The following is a 14,943-nucleotide window of genomic DNA, read 5'->3' as shown; positions in this document are numbered from 1 at the left end:
TTGCTGTGAGTGGCAATATGGGGTCCAAAAAGTAATTTAGTACTGGAAACAAATTATTGCCCCCACAGAGCCTAGGACTTGCCTATCAGAAGGTTGACTGTTCTGATATCCGCGACGGGGTGAGCTCCCATTGTTCGGTCCCTGCTCCTGCCAACCTAGCCATTCGAAAGCACATCAAAGTGCAAGTAGATAAATAGGTACCACTCTGGCGAGAAGGTAAACACGTTTCCGTGTGCTGCTCTGGTTCGCCAGAAGCGGCTTAGTCATGGTGGCCACATGACCCGGAAAAACTGTCCGTGGACAAATGCCAGCTCCCTCGGACACTAAAGCGAGATGAGCGCCGCAACCCCAGAGTCATCCGTGACTGGACCTAATGGTCAGGGGTCCCTTTACCGTTACCAAAATGTTCCGGTCGATATTGGCATCCAAAAGGGAAAGCATGATAGTAATCTGTGGCTTTAGTCTCCTTCATATATACTGAGTAAATGCACGTTCCAGTCAAGATAAATAAATTTCTAGATACTATAAATGACAGTGTCCAAGCCTAGAACAATTTATTATGGAACTGGCCAGTGGTGAGGTGACCCTGCACTAAATCCTAGTTAGAGATAGAGGTTTATAAAATTATGAGTGGTATGAAATAAGTGACTAGATATGTTTTTCTTCCTGTCTTAATACTAGAACCTAGTGCCATCTGGTGAAACTGATTTTTTTTTTTTTTTTGAGATTCAGACAGGCAAAAGGAAATACTTCTTCACATGGTGCAGAGTTAAACTGTGGAATTTGCTACCAGAAGATGTAGTGATAGCCAGGGGGAAATAGAGAAATTCATAGAGATTGAGGCTACTAGTTATGATGGCTATATACTACTTCAAGGACTGGAGGTCTCTGAATATCAATTGCAGGAGGGAAACAGCATTTTGTCCTTGTGTCCAGCTTCCCAGGAGCATCTGGCTTTCTACTGTGGGGAACAAGATCTTCGGCTAGGTAGGGCTTTGGTCTGATCCTACAGATCTTTTCTTAGATTTGTTAATATTTTTAAAAAATATCTTTAACCACACTTCTTTTTTTAAAAAAAGTATTATTTATTAATTTCTTCAACAGTAGCAAAAGACAAAAATCATGGACAACCTTGATACAATAGTGCAAGTCATCTTAGTTGCAGACTTATTTGAAAATATAGTTACGTCATTTGACTTCTAGATGTGCACCAGGCAAAAAAAATTAGACCAGCTTTCACTTGCCAGAGTTGTATTTAGGTAGACGGGCCCTGCACAGCTTTGTGAATGACCAATATCAAATGACAACTTCTCGTGTTTGCTTGTTTTGAATTTTTAAGGCTACTCCTAAGAAGGGCTTGACCGTGTTGATGTCTTAAGTTCCCTTAATGATGATAACTTGAGCAGGACCTTCATCTTGGCAGGCTAACATAGAGGTGCCATCTGACACCTTCACACCACCCAGGTCTTTAAAGTTTAAAGCAACATGTTGAATTTGACCCAGAAACTGACTGGTGACCAGGGCAGTGGCTGAAGACTAGTTAAACATGTGCATGCTTCTCCTTGTTAGCTCTCAGCAGTGCCATGGTGTTCTGCATGAGCCGCAGCTTCCAAATAGATTTAAGGGGAAATCTCTAATTTAATAGAAAAGAGCAACCACCTTTTTCCTTTTTTTTAGTAGAGACCTCCCCCACAGTAGGGTGGATGATGCTGGATTTTCAACATTGTGATTTATCACCAGCCAAACATCATGGTTTGGCAATAAACCGTGATGTTTTTTTGAAAAAGTTTATTTATAATTTTCCATTTTGCAGCAAGCAAACGAAAGAAAAGAAAACATTTTCAACAATCAAATTCCAATATCTTATTTCAATCTCCACTTTCCCTCTTTCTGTGGTTGCTTATATTTATAATACTTTTACTACATTTCCAAGTTAAACCATCTATAAAGCATTTTCAAATAAATTTCCTTTAGCCCATAACATGCAGTAAAAATTAAATCTACATTCCACAATCGCTTCCACGCCAACATTTCTATAATATGTCCTATGTCGATTTCCCAATGTATCATTGAAGATTTCACTTGTAGAATATGCTAAAAGAATGGAAAACAAAGGATGAACATTTTTGACATCACTTTAATACTAATATTTAGCAGGTGTCTCTCTAACTGAGAGGTTTTGAGTCACAAAACCCAGCTTTTAATCCATTTTAAACACTTCATTTGAATGGTGATATTGTAACCAAGTTGTTAACATTCCTGGTAATTCTTCAAACTTTTTTAACTTAAACTTGCCACCCTTCTCTGTTATTAAGCTTATTTAAGTTGCCCAGTTTTCCTTCCTATACACCTCTATGGCTTCTAAAGGCGAGAGCCAAAGTGGTGTTTTCCGTTCCAACAAATTTTTATACTTATAATCATTCCCCCCCCCAATAATATGATTTGTGAAACCTCTATGTATTTTCAACTTTTCATACCACAGATATGCATGCCAACCAAACTTAATGTCATGCCCTTCTAAGTCTAAAATATGTGAATTCTTTAATGACAACCACTCCTTTAACCAACATAGGCAGGATGCCTCATAATAAAGTCTCGGATCTGGCAGGGGGGATGCTCCTCTTTCTTTAGCATCTATCAATATCTTATATTTTATTCTTGGTTTTTCCCCTTGCCAAGATATATATCGAAATATCCTTTTACCATTTCAAGAAGCATTCCACCTTGCCAATCACTGGAGCTGATTGAAATAAAAAGCATTCTTGGTAAAACACTCATTTTAATGGTTGACACTTTATCCAGGATAAACCGCGATGTTGAAACAAGCTGCATTGGCCCCAGCCAGTGAGGCACCCGTGGCTGCCTCTTTCCTCCTGGGGTGCTTGCTCACCCTTGCTCACCCCTGGAGGAAAGATGCAGCCCACCTTCCTGGGCCAAGTCCACAAGCATCAGAGAGCCCTCGCACCACCTGCCTGAGCCTGCCCGACCCCATGCCAAGGCTGCTGCGGATGAGGCAAGTGCATGGGCCTGCCTCGCACGAGCTGGAGGTGAGGTGGGGTCCCCTTTAACCTTCTCCCTTGGGGGGTGCAAGGGAGAAGTGTGACGGAGCCCACACCTCCCCAGCTGAGGAGCCGTGATCCTGATAGCACTCTTGTGCAAACAGGAGCCAGATCAGGGCTCTCTCAGCTGGGGAGTGTGAGCCAGTGGCGGGTTGGGGGCTCTGTAAAACTGCTTGGCTGAGGCAAGGGCAGCCATGAGCTCCTCAGCTGAGCAGTTTAAAGATGCAGAGGGAGGAACAAGCTGTATCGTGCCTTGCTGGTGCAGTGGTTTCTCGCTCTGCCAGTATGAGGGCAGACTACTGTGGTGGTTTCACTCAGTGGTATATTGGTGAAGCTGTCGCCGCTCTTGAGTCCCTCTGCCTCCAGCACCCGGCTGCAGCTTGTTTCTCCCTCGGCAGCAGAGGGACTCCGAAGACGGCGGTTTCACCTGCAATGTACCGCCGAGTGAAGCTGTCATCAAGATCTGCCCCTCATACAACTCCTGGGCGATATATCACCCAGGCCTACCCCCTACTCCCAAAATGTGTTTGGTCCAATAGAACAAGAGAAACTTCAATAAGAAGCAAAGCCTCAGAGAGAGCCCAGCTTGATTGCCAACATCATATCCCATCTTGTCTGGTTTCAGGGTAAATTCTTGGTGGGATTGTAATGCTGACCAATTGGTTGGTCAGTTGGTTGCCTATTATTTGATCACAGTCAAATAGAGGCTTCATTCAGATGAACGTCTTCCATCTTTCTCTGGAATATCCCAAATAAGCAATCATCATAAACACTGCCTCCTCTCTTCTGGAGCTTCAAGTCTGCATTGCAAAGCATGGTTTGATTGTGACTTGTAGGGATAGCTCAAACCAGAGTTTGTGTGTTCAGATGTAATAAGAAACTAAGGTTTGATCAAAACAAGAGATAATGAGATCTCATTTCCTTCTCGTCCTGCATAAAGAGCTTCATTCAAGGAAATGAGATCTCATTTGTGGTTTACAATCCACCAAGTTATGGTTCAGTTTATTGTCTTTATGCAGTGACTGTTACAAATGCCCTTGTGCAGCCAACCTTTTTTATTGCATCATACCTGTTTCTTTTGTTTGGAAAAGCTGCAGTTCGTATACATGTGCAAATATTTGAAGCTGGCTGTACTTTGTGAACGTTCCAGAATACACAAGTTACTTAACCAAAATTGGAACCTTTATACTGTATTCAGAGATTTTGGATATGCATTTAAGTTCCTTACTTGTCAGATAGTAGGTTCATTCTCTGCAAATAAGAGTTTCGTTCCCATTGTAGAGTTAACAGTAGAGAAGGTGATTCCCCACTCCATTTTTTTTTGTATGTTTGTGGTTACCTGACTTGTGCTTGACCTAATGATTTCACAGTTGAACTTCAGTGGCTTTTGGTTGTAAAGGTTAGTTCTGTTCTTTAAATCTTGTTTTAAAAAATTAGGTTCAGAACAGCAGCGATTTTGTTTACTAGGCAAATGACATGGCAGGATCTGTATTTCCTGAGCATAGCTCTTGGCTCATGCAGCAGAAATTGAGCTAGGGAGTAATAAATAGTCTATAATGGATTGAGCCAACAGTTGCTGAGCTCTCTGGGATCAGGTAAATACAGTTTAATTAGATTTGAGCCTGTCATCTTGATAACTTTTCATATATTTTTCCACCAAAGAGGATAAAGCATTAGTGCAATTACCATTTGGTAGTTTATATTTTTAATAAACATAAAAATGGGGTGCACTGGCGCAACTTTTCCCTGTGTCTTCTTGAAGCAAAGAGTTCAAGATTCCGGTGGTTCTATTATATTTATTAAGCACAATTACTAGCCACTTTTCCAGGGTTCAGCAGAATACAAAACCTGCAGTGGATTAAAAACAACAAACAGTCTAAAACCCCCAAAAGAATAACCAGTCAAGCAAAAGACAAGCTGAAATAGATGTGCTTTGCCTTCTTCTGGGAAACAGAGTGGGCAAATAATGCACCTTAGAGGAGATATCATTCTGCAGCCTTGGGGCAATAAACATGAATGCCTTTATTGGGGCAATAAACATGAATGTAGCAGCAGCAGTTTTCACTTTGTGTGGCGATTGCCCTGAATTTCTGTGTGAGTTTATCAAAATTGGCATAGTGACAATGCCAGAGAGGTGGTCTCTGAAGCCTTACAAATTCTAGTAAAACAGTGCAAACTTTGAAATAGCTGAGCTGCTTTCGATGCTAACATTGACTGTTAGGTGATAGGCAGCTCTTGCCCATCATTTCAGATGTAAGTGGTCACAGGAGTGAAGCCCAAGTCATTGGCATGAAGTGGATAAGGTACAGGAGCCAAAAGACATGTCTCAGATAGGCAGAGGTACCATCTAGATGAGCTCAGGTGTGTCTCGGGTGCCTTTGGAGCAGACAACAAGCAATAGTAAGGGCAAGCTGACATAGCAGGGACATGTAAGACTGGGGTGCATGCACAAGGAAATGGTGCAAAGTCGATGGAAGGAGGTATGGAATGACTGCATTGTCATCTCCAGGGTTTGGGAGGGTGACATAAGCCCTGCCTCAGTTGGCCTATGTCATCCTTACCACTTTCTATTCACGAGGCCTCTTTCTGTAGAGATAATGACATGATACACTGTAGTTTTTCTAATAGTATCTTAGGGGTACAGTAAACCCATTCCTCAAAATAACATAAGTGGACCAGAAGACAAATTCTGGTATCTAAGCGAGAACAGATTTTTATAGCTTTTAATTGGCTCCTTTTGTACTGTTAAAAGTTTTGTTTTTGATGAAGTTTTTAATATCTGACTCTATTGTTTTTAATATTCTATTGGAAGGCGCCCAGAGTGGCTGGGGAAACCCAGCCAGATGGGCGGGGTATAAATTATTATTATTATTATTATTATTATTATTATTAGTCTGATGACTAGATAGAAATAAACAAATCTGAGCTGATCTGTCAGGTGTGTGTGTGTGTATATATATACGCACATACACACACGTTTATATATATATAAACTTTCAAACTGGGAGTAGCGTTTTGCAGAATGCTAAAACTGCCACTCCTCTCTATAGGGTGGTAAGGTGTAGTGAGTGTAATATGAATTGCAAAGTCTGCATTTCAGCTACACATTAACTTGGCATTAGGCCATTGTTTTATGCGGAATGAGTAGCTGGATTTGGAACTCTAAATTTGTTCTGGAGTTCATGTGAGGCTTTGGAGTATTTTCTTCATGAACATGTCAAGAAAAACATAAATGGGTAATTTTTATCCACTGAATTAAATGTGGATGCCGTTCTTGTTTAAAGAGCTCTGTGTAAACACTAGAACTCCCATTTCCAAAAGAGATTGCAGGATGCATCGTCTAGTCTTGCATTGCAGGATTTTGGACCTTGGGGTCCCTTCCATTTCTACAATTTTTTTTTTATTCTCTGATCCTATCTGTATGAAAAAATAAAGCTAAAATCACTTTAAAAGTTGCTCATATGGGTAGATGTTTGAAGTGGGTGGATGGAAAGTAATTAAAGTTAAATCTAAATACAAGAATGTTAAAGCTACATTTAATCATGTCTTAAAATTGAATAACAAATTGAGAACAACCATGGTTTGGTATTATGTATGGACTGGACTGTAATTCTGAACCAAGGTTCGGCCATCAACATGCTGGTGTTCTCTCCTTTCCCTCTTGCATCTCTTCACATGTCCAAATTTCCTCTCTGACTTCCTGATTTGGGCAAACCATAGTCTGTCGTTACATCTGAGGCATTTGCAGTTGACCACCAAACCATAGCTGACAGCTGATCAGTTCTGTAAAATCTCCGTCCCTAGTTGTCTCTAACCGCATGGGCTGCAATGAGCAAACATTTTGATTGCTGGCTTACTCTGCATCTGGGCTTTGAGCAGGATTTTGGGCTCAAGCATGAGAGAAAAAGGAGCAGGTGTGAAGTGGAAAGCAACAACATTGAAAAGATACTATGTGGTCATAGGTAATATGTTGATTTAAACCGCCTTAATTTAAACCCATCCACTCTTGGAATACGTGTTTTGAACTTGGAAAACAAATATTTGTAGCCTAAAAAAATAAAGTTGTTATTATTGAAGTACAACTTGCTTTAAAACAAATTTCCCCTCTTCCGTTGCAGATCTGTCACTGTTGAGGTTCATCAATGCAGAGCTTACAAGGGGTTACTTCCTGGAACATAATGAAGCGAAGTACACAGAAAGGAGGGAACGAGTGTACACGTGCATGCGAATACCAAGAGAGCTGGAAAAGGTAAACTTACTTTCTCAGCGTTCTACTTGGGCTGATAAATTCAAATTCTGGTTTTATTAAAAACATAACAGAACTTTCTAAACATGCACTTCTGAATAGGTTTTAAATAACAAAAAATAATTTTAAAAATTACTTTTTCCCTGTACACTGTCTGAGGGCTGTGTCTTATGTATGGAGTCCAAAAGCATCACTTTGTCTTTTGTATGGCGATACCATAATTGAATGTGTAGGCTTGTGTCCAAAGGGTGTGTGGACTGAAGAGAACAGCATGTGCAGCCAGAGATTCACTTGTTGTTTTCTCTGCAGCAGTTCCACTGCCAAAGACAAAAGCAGTAGCTCAATTTAAAAAGTGGCTTGCCCCTGGCAAAAAAGCCAGCAGATGCCAGACATTATGAGTGGATCTTGTTTCAGGCTACGAGACACACTAATGGGAACCCATTCGTAAATGGTTTATCTCTACTTATTTCCATGGGTAAACCTTATGTAGGTGCTATAAACATCATTTCTATTCTAAAAGATGCCGAGCAAAAACAATGACAGCGCTTACATCCTACATCATCCTTTCTGAAATGCTAGAGTTAGATGTTGAGCAAGATGGACCAATGGTCTGATTCTGTTTAAGGCACCTTCCTATTTTCCCACGTTGCTGCTTCAGGAAGTTTGTGGGGGTTTTTCATTTGTGCTTTATTTTAAGTTTTTGAGTTTCTGCTGAAATGAGGCTGCATTTTAATGTTGTATTTTAATCTTGTTTTTCAAGTTGTATTTCAATCAATTGTTTTATATCTGGTGTTAGTCGCCCTGAGCCCGGTCTTGGCTGGGAAGGGCGGGGTATAAATAAATTATTATTATTATTATTGTTATTATTATTATTATTATTATTATTCAACTGTAAAGTTGTTAACGGTTGGCAGGATTCAGGTAAGGAGTCCCACTAGCAGAAGCCTGAATAAGGAGTTCCATTTGCTCGACAGGGCTTCCCCCCCTCTTCCCCCTGAATCTCCCCCAAACACTTGAGAGAATCCCCAGACAGTACATTGGGGGGCAGATAGTTTTATCTGACAAGCTGAGCTCCCTGAACTATTATATTTTTTGAGTGTGGTGAGCTTCTTTGAAGACTCCAAAACAGACTACGTAATGTCCCATAAGAATCTACTTAGTTCTCTCATTGAAACAGTGGTACTTGAACTTAATATTGGCTGGTTGGAATAAAATAGGAATACATTGGTGGGATTCTTTTTTCAAATATAACTTTTACACATTGGGATTAAGTATTAATATGTTTATCTAATTTAATCAATCTTACTGGGTTTCTAAAAAACCTTTTAAAGTGATAACTCAGAAGTCATTTTAAACATGATTTAACAGTACTGTACACAATTCCATACTATACAGTTAACATATAACTCATGAACCATAAACTAATTATTTTCACCCTCCTTATCTTCAGGAAATATTTTCCACATCTATTTAATACAAATGGTTTTGCCATATGTTCCAGGCTAAAACACACCTTCAGTTCACATGGGACATTGGCCAGGCCCATTAGACCTCATTGTTACTCTGCATCAACTAAGAAGGTGTATCAACCTAGGAAGGTGCCTAATATATGGATGGCTTGCATGGGATGTCAACAGCGGAAAAGCTATATTTGATTTCTTTTCTTTCTCATTGAGAAATCCCAGGATTCCCTAATTCACAAACTGAAAAATACTGGTGTATGCAAAGCTGAACATTTTTTCATAGATTGTTCCATATGAGAGGCAACTTTCAAAATTAAAATAACTTCTGCAAAAGCTGCCTGTCTCTACTTCAGATAGACTGTAGTCACCATGATGTGAAAGGAAGGTCAGGGCTGATTATCTAAAATTGTGTCCAGGAATAGGTCATCTATTGAGGAAAGATTGGACTCATTGAGCCATGAACATTTGCAAACTTTGACTGATTCTTACAGTGCAGACATTTTCTTGAACGCTTTCCAAGTGCACAGTGTATTGTTCCACAAAGTTTCCCAAACCAAACAAATAGTTTAGAAACAGTCTCATAACATCATGACCACTACTTTACTGGCACGGTGTCACACATTTAGGTTTAGGGAAATTGTGAAAAAATAGTTGTTCTTCCAAACCTTTAGAAAGATTTAGGTTTTTCTTTTGTTGGCTGATGTTGGTTTTGTGAGGATTTCTGCATTCTGTATTTGTGGCAGTTTTAATAAGGTCTTTGGTGTGTAAGTGCTTTCTGTGTATTACTTTTGGGTAAATGTAAGGGTGATTTTATAGACTTGGAATTGTGATGCTTATCAGCATGGAAATCTTTAAAGTAACTGTTTTTACTCTGATTTCTCTTTCCTTTTACTCTCTAGTTGATGATTTTTGGAATTTTTTTGTGCCTGGATGCTTTTCTCTATGTGTTCACACTCCTCCCATTGAGAGTTTTTCTGGCAATGTTCAGGTTCATCACATTACCTTTTTATGGCTTGCGGTAAGTTCCTTTATTTCTCTTACTTAGTTGATCTAAATATACTTTAATTGGAGTATTTAACTTTGTCAGTCTTAAGGCTTGAGCTGGTTTGAAATTGCAAACAGTTTAATGCTGAAAAGCAAACAAAAAATAATCCTAACACTTGACATTCATTTTTGAGCCTCACCCAGTTGTGGTTTTGAATAGCAGTTAGCTCAAAATTTCTACATGCTCTCCCAGAATTTGGTGTTAAGGGCATGCCAGGAACCTTATTTTCTAGCTTTTGTTTTACTAAGTTATAATGATTTTCCTAAAAGGATCAAAATACATAGCAAAGTAGTTCTGTTAGTGCAAGAACTCTTAGCTGTACAACACAACTCTCTCTCTCTCCTCATGCTCGCTGCACACCCTCCAAATCTGTTCTGTGGGTTCTCCCAACCCTCTGAAGCAGATCTGCGGAGGGCACAGGGGCACATGGAGATCAGAGAGGAAGGGGCAGTTTCAGTGCACCAACAGAAATCCTTGTGCTAATTGAACTACTTTGTTGAATACTGCCCATGTCTTTTTTTTTTTAGCTACCGAATTTGTAGCTTGCAGGTGGACAACAACAACAACTATTTATTTATACCCTGCCCATCTGGCTGGGTTTCTCCAGCCACTCTGGGTGGCTTTCAACAAAATACTAAAATACAGTAGTCCATCAAACATTAAAAGCTTCTGTAAACAGGGCTCCCTTCCGATGTCTTCTAAAATTCTGGTAGTTGTTGTTCTCTTTGACATCTGGTGGGAGGGCGTTCCACAGGGCGGGTGCCACTACCGAGAAGGCCCTCTGCCTGGTTCCCTGTAACTTGGCTTCTCGCAGTGAGGGAACCATCAGAAGGCCCTCGGTGCTGGATCTCAGGATGTTACCCTTTATTTAAATGTAAGTGTTAAAGCTTACGAATTTTACCCCAGTATTTAAATTCCTGCAGGGTAATTTTGTCAATAACCATTTAAGAGAATGCTACAGGATAGCCCTCTTAGTTCCAAGGATCATTTAGCATCTCTGATAATGTAGAATAATAGGATTATAAAATAAACCCATTCAAATACCTCTAAATACTGGTAGCAATATTTATTTAGCATTAGGCTTAATGATAATGCAGAGTGATGTGAGTGAATTGTTATAAGCCTCAGGCGCATATACTCACACCTCCTCTGACAAGGTAAATAGTAATAGCTTCTGCTTAACAACAGCTTGTCAACTCATCCAGACATGATCAAATGGTAGTTAATTTTAACTATAGTTTCTTTGAAACAAGCCAGCTTGAAAACATTGAGAGATGTGCTGGCCATCTTATTAACTGTCCTGTCTGTAGAAAGAACATACCATATATTCCCCACTTAATAAATTAATTGTCTTACTGATAGAATCATAGAATCATAGAATCATAGAGTTGGAAGAGACCACAAGGGCCATCGAGTCCAACCCCCTGCCAAGCAGGAAACACCATCAGAGCACTCCTGACATATGGTTGTCAAGCCTCTGCTTAAAGACCTCCAAAGAAGGAGACTCCACCACACTCCTTGGCAGCAAATTCCACTGTCGAACAGCTCTTACTGTCAGGAAGTTCTTCCTAATGTTTAGGTGGAATCTTCTTTCTTGTAGTTTGGATCCGTTGCTCCGTGTCCGCTTCTCTGGAGCAGCAGATAAACATTCACATTCTTCATGATACAATTAGGAATGTACCATGTATACCATGTCTGGTGTGATTGTACTCACTTGTTAGTTAGTTTTATTGTTGCTGTTGTTGTTAAGACTGGTTGTAGGGGACTGGAAAAAACCTGTTACTGAAGTCAGAAGCTAAGACTTCAGCATATCCAGCTTCTTTGAAAGGCTTGAGTACAACCCAGAAACATCAAAATTGGTATCAGTTCCCCATTGAGTTCGTCAGTGCAAAGAATCAGGTTATGTGCTCCTTTTTTAGAATGAAATGTCCCTTTTGAACTGTGCTGCAAATACATTTTTGATGCTGTATAATTTGCAACTTGTTTAATAAATCCTTTAATTGGGTCATTTTATTCAGCACTTAATTCTACAGTGCACTATAAATTTTGTCTTCCATGGTTAAAAAATGGCTGTTTTCAAGTTTCTTGATTATTGCATGTTTTTAACAGTGAAAATATTGCTGTAGAAAAATATATGTAGGCCTGTTAACAAATGACATTCTGAGGAATAAAGTACTGAAATAATTAGATTTAAGATCATATTCCAGTATTATGTGGGCATTGGTGTGTTTGAGCTGTTTTTAAGGACTATAGACACAACATCATATTCCATTCTATGTAAAAACAAAAAGTGCTCCTCCCTTCATTCTGGTTTTTTTTTTCAAGATCTCAGCAGAAAGACTAAATATCCTATATCTCCAGCCTTTGTTTACACTCCATTTATTCTAGTCTCTTAGAAATTATTTAAACGGGATTCTATTCTCCCATTCTTTATTGCTCTGAAAGTATAGCAGTCCTTTTCTTTTGTGAGGTTAATCCTCATTCACGTTCTCATGATTCATGTAACGTGCAAATATTGCATATAGCTGTGTTTCTGCATCCAGACTCTTGGACTAGATAAAAACAGAATAAGGCGATTTCTTCATAGCTAAGATTATTTCCTGTTCTTTTGTACTTGTGCATCTTAGGGGGGGCGGGTTCTTTCAAGACTGCCAGATTAATTTTGGATTGTTTGAGCAAGATGTTTAGCTAACAGGGTTAATTACTTTAAAAATAATAATAATAATTGTATTAAAATCTGTACTTCTGTAGTCATGCAATGGACACTTACTGGTATCTTCTGATGCCTGAGAATCCTGAGTATTTTCAGGTGAACAGTTTCAGAATGTCAGTCATGCTGCCTCAGTACACCCAACTTCTGCAAGCCAAATGAGGCTGTGTCATTCATTGCTGGTCCAGATAGCAGATCCGGGTCTAGCAAAGCCTGGAGCCCGAGGCAGAACTTGGAACATTGCCCAAAAGAACAGCAGTCATGGAAGAAAAGCCAAGTTAGGTGTTATTGCATCACTTGCACAGCTGATGTAGGGCTGAAGCATTAAATCAAACTTGGGGTAGCCTTCCTCCCAAAAGGTGATCTTTTAAGCAAAGCTTTGTTCGTAACTTAAATATTTATGTTGTGCCCTATGTGATGGGCTCAGCACAGATTACGGCAGTTTTGTCAAAGGTAAATTTATTGCTGTCCAGGGCACATTCTACTAAATACAGCAGTAACTTTTGCCACAAATTGAGCCTTTGTTGGTAACCAGAAAATAGTGGATTTCCACTGCCATATCTTTTATTTCTTTTGGAGAAATACATACTTTCTCCTCCATTAAGATTTCCCTCCCTGTTGTTTCAAACTTATCACATTTTAAGTAATTTGTGACTACATGTTCTGCCAAGTTTGCAGTGTGATCCCAAAGGCATAAATTCATGTAACTCATTTTGTGGATCAATTTGTGTTCACTAACAAATAAATATATGTACTGTTGTATTCCCCTTATATGAGACCATAGGGCTTTCAGTCTTTTGGTGGATAATACCATCGACGGATTTAATTCCACAAAATAGTAATACCAGCTTTTTAGAAACACAGGCTTTCTTCTCTGTTTCCTTTTTCTTTTGTCTCATATTGGAAGTTTGACAATCGCAGATTTGATCTAATTCCTTTTTGCTGAGTTAAATTCTTGATTATCCCAAAATTCTTAATTAGGCAGATATGATTCATTCCATTCATCTCAAAGAGAATAACACTCTTTTCCTGCTTCAATCTGTATGTGCTACATGAGGGAAAATAAAGTTTTCAATCACTTTCCCTCTTTTCCATGATGGTCAACGTACCTAGTGTAGCAACATTACAACCTTCTTTCTCTCTCTTTCTCTTTTATTTCTTGTAAATCAGACTGAAGGGAAGAGCACTTTCACTTCCTTTATAGGATGGAATATGATGTCACATGGGACTCCTTCATGGTGAGTATATATCCTGATTTTTCTTCTAAATTATCAGCTAAAGTGATTTCTCCCCATAAATTGTAAACTTGTATGTCATGTTGTTAAAAAGCCAACATCACATTATTAACATCACACTTCTGTTCATAAATTTTGCTGGGTTGTATTCAACTATTTCCTGACCAAAGTAGACCCAGGGATGAGACAAATTAGAGAAAACCAAATGCTACCTACCTGTTGCAGTATCATTTTTTTGAAAATTATTTAGGAAGATAATGAAATGAATTGTTAAGTTGGAGTACATTTTCACATTAAATCTAAAATGAGATTGTCCGGTCAATTTTAAGAGACGCCATGCATTTTTTTCTATTTCGCTGAAAATCTTAATAGTCGAATTTCCATGAATACGAGCTGTCAAATGAATTGTTATCCTAGGCTTGTAAATGGCCACTAGTCAAGTTAACTGTGGCAAGTGAAAAATCAACTCCAGAGACCAGGCAGGAAAATTTTAGATTCTTTTTTTTCTTTCACATGAGCCACAAACAATTGCAGGAAGGAGGACTAATAGCATTTTTGTGTGTGAGTAGTAAACTTTGTGAATGCTATGGGTTTGTTTCAAAATATTCCGTATTAGCTACTTATGAAAGATAAATGTCACTGTGCAAGTGGAACTCTGCTCACTTAATAGGGCTTTTTTGCCCTCTTCTCCCTGCTACAGTCCCCTTTGTCCATGAAAAGCCACTCATGAGCATTCCCCACCCCCGAGACCAGTACTGGACATGACAAAGGGGGCTGCTATAGAAGGAGGAAGCCCTCAGTAATTGAAGGACCATCTTGCCCGCAATTCGCACAAGAACACCTCTGTATTCAAGACATAGTTCACATATAAGCCGTATCTAAAGCAGTTTTAAATTAAAAAATGATGTGCAGGGCATATCAAGTGTTCTTCATACTGTAGTCCTTGCTTTACTGCATAATAAAGTCTCAGCTTGGCTTAATGACTGTTAACAACCAGGATAATAAGGTGGGATCAGGATTATCTGGTTGTATAAACAGGAATTAAGACAGAGTTCCCTGGTTTGGACAAAGGAGGGAAGTTTGGCTTAATCTAAAATAGGGATCAAATGCCAAAACTGGAGCATTCATTTCTGGATTTGTAAACCATGGTTTATGAAAGAAAGCTTATCTTCAACAGTGCCGAGT

At 39.2% G+C, this 14,943-nt stretch overlaps 1 protein-coding gene across 5 annotated transcripts in view; it reads left to right on the top strand.

The window, feature by feature from the left end:
• TAPT1 (transmembrane anterior posterior transformation 1) overlaps nt 1-14,943 on the top strand; it is a 63,298-nt gene that overhangs the window by 17,475 nt on the left and 30,880 nt on the right. For all 5 annotated transcript variants that reach the window (XM_083630400.1, XM_083630396.1, XM_083630397.1 and 2 more), the window contains 2 exons: nt 7,178-7,308; nt 9,668-9,786. In XM_083630400.1, coding sequence (XP_083486526.1) covers nt 7,178-7,308; nt 9,668-9,786 — 250 coding nt within the window. The remainder of the gene's footprint in view (nt 1-7,177; nt 7,309-9,667; nt 9,787-14,943) is intronic.

The sequence above is a fragment of the Podarcis filfolensis genome (genome assembly GCF_964270895.1).
Source record: "Podarcis filfolensis genome assembly, chromosome: 9".
Taxonomy (NCBI): Eukaryota; Metazoa; Chordata; class Lepidosauria; order Squamata; family Lacertidae; genus Podarcis; species Podarcis filfolensis.
Note: the sequence above shows the minus strand (reverse complement) of the source record. Positions and strands in the feature narration are given on the sequence as shown.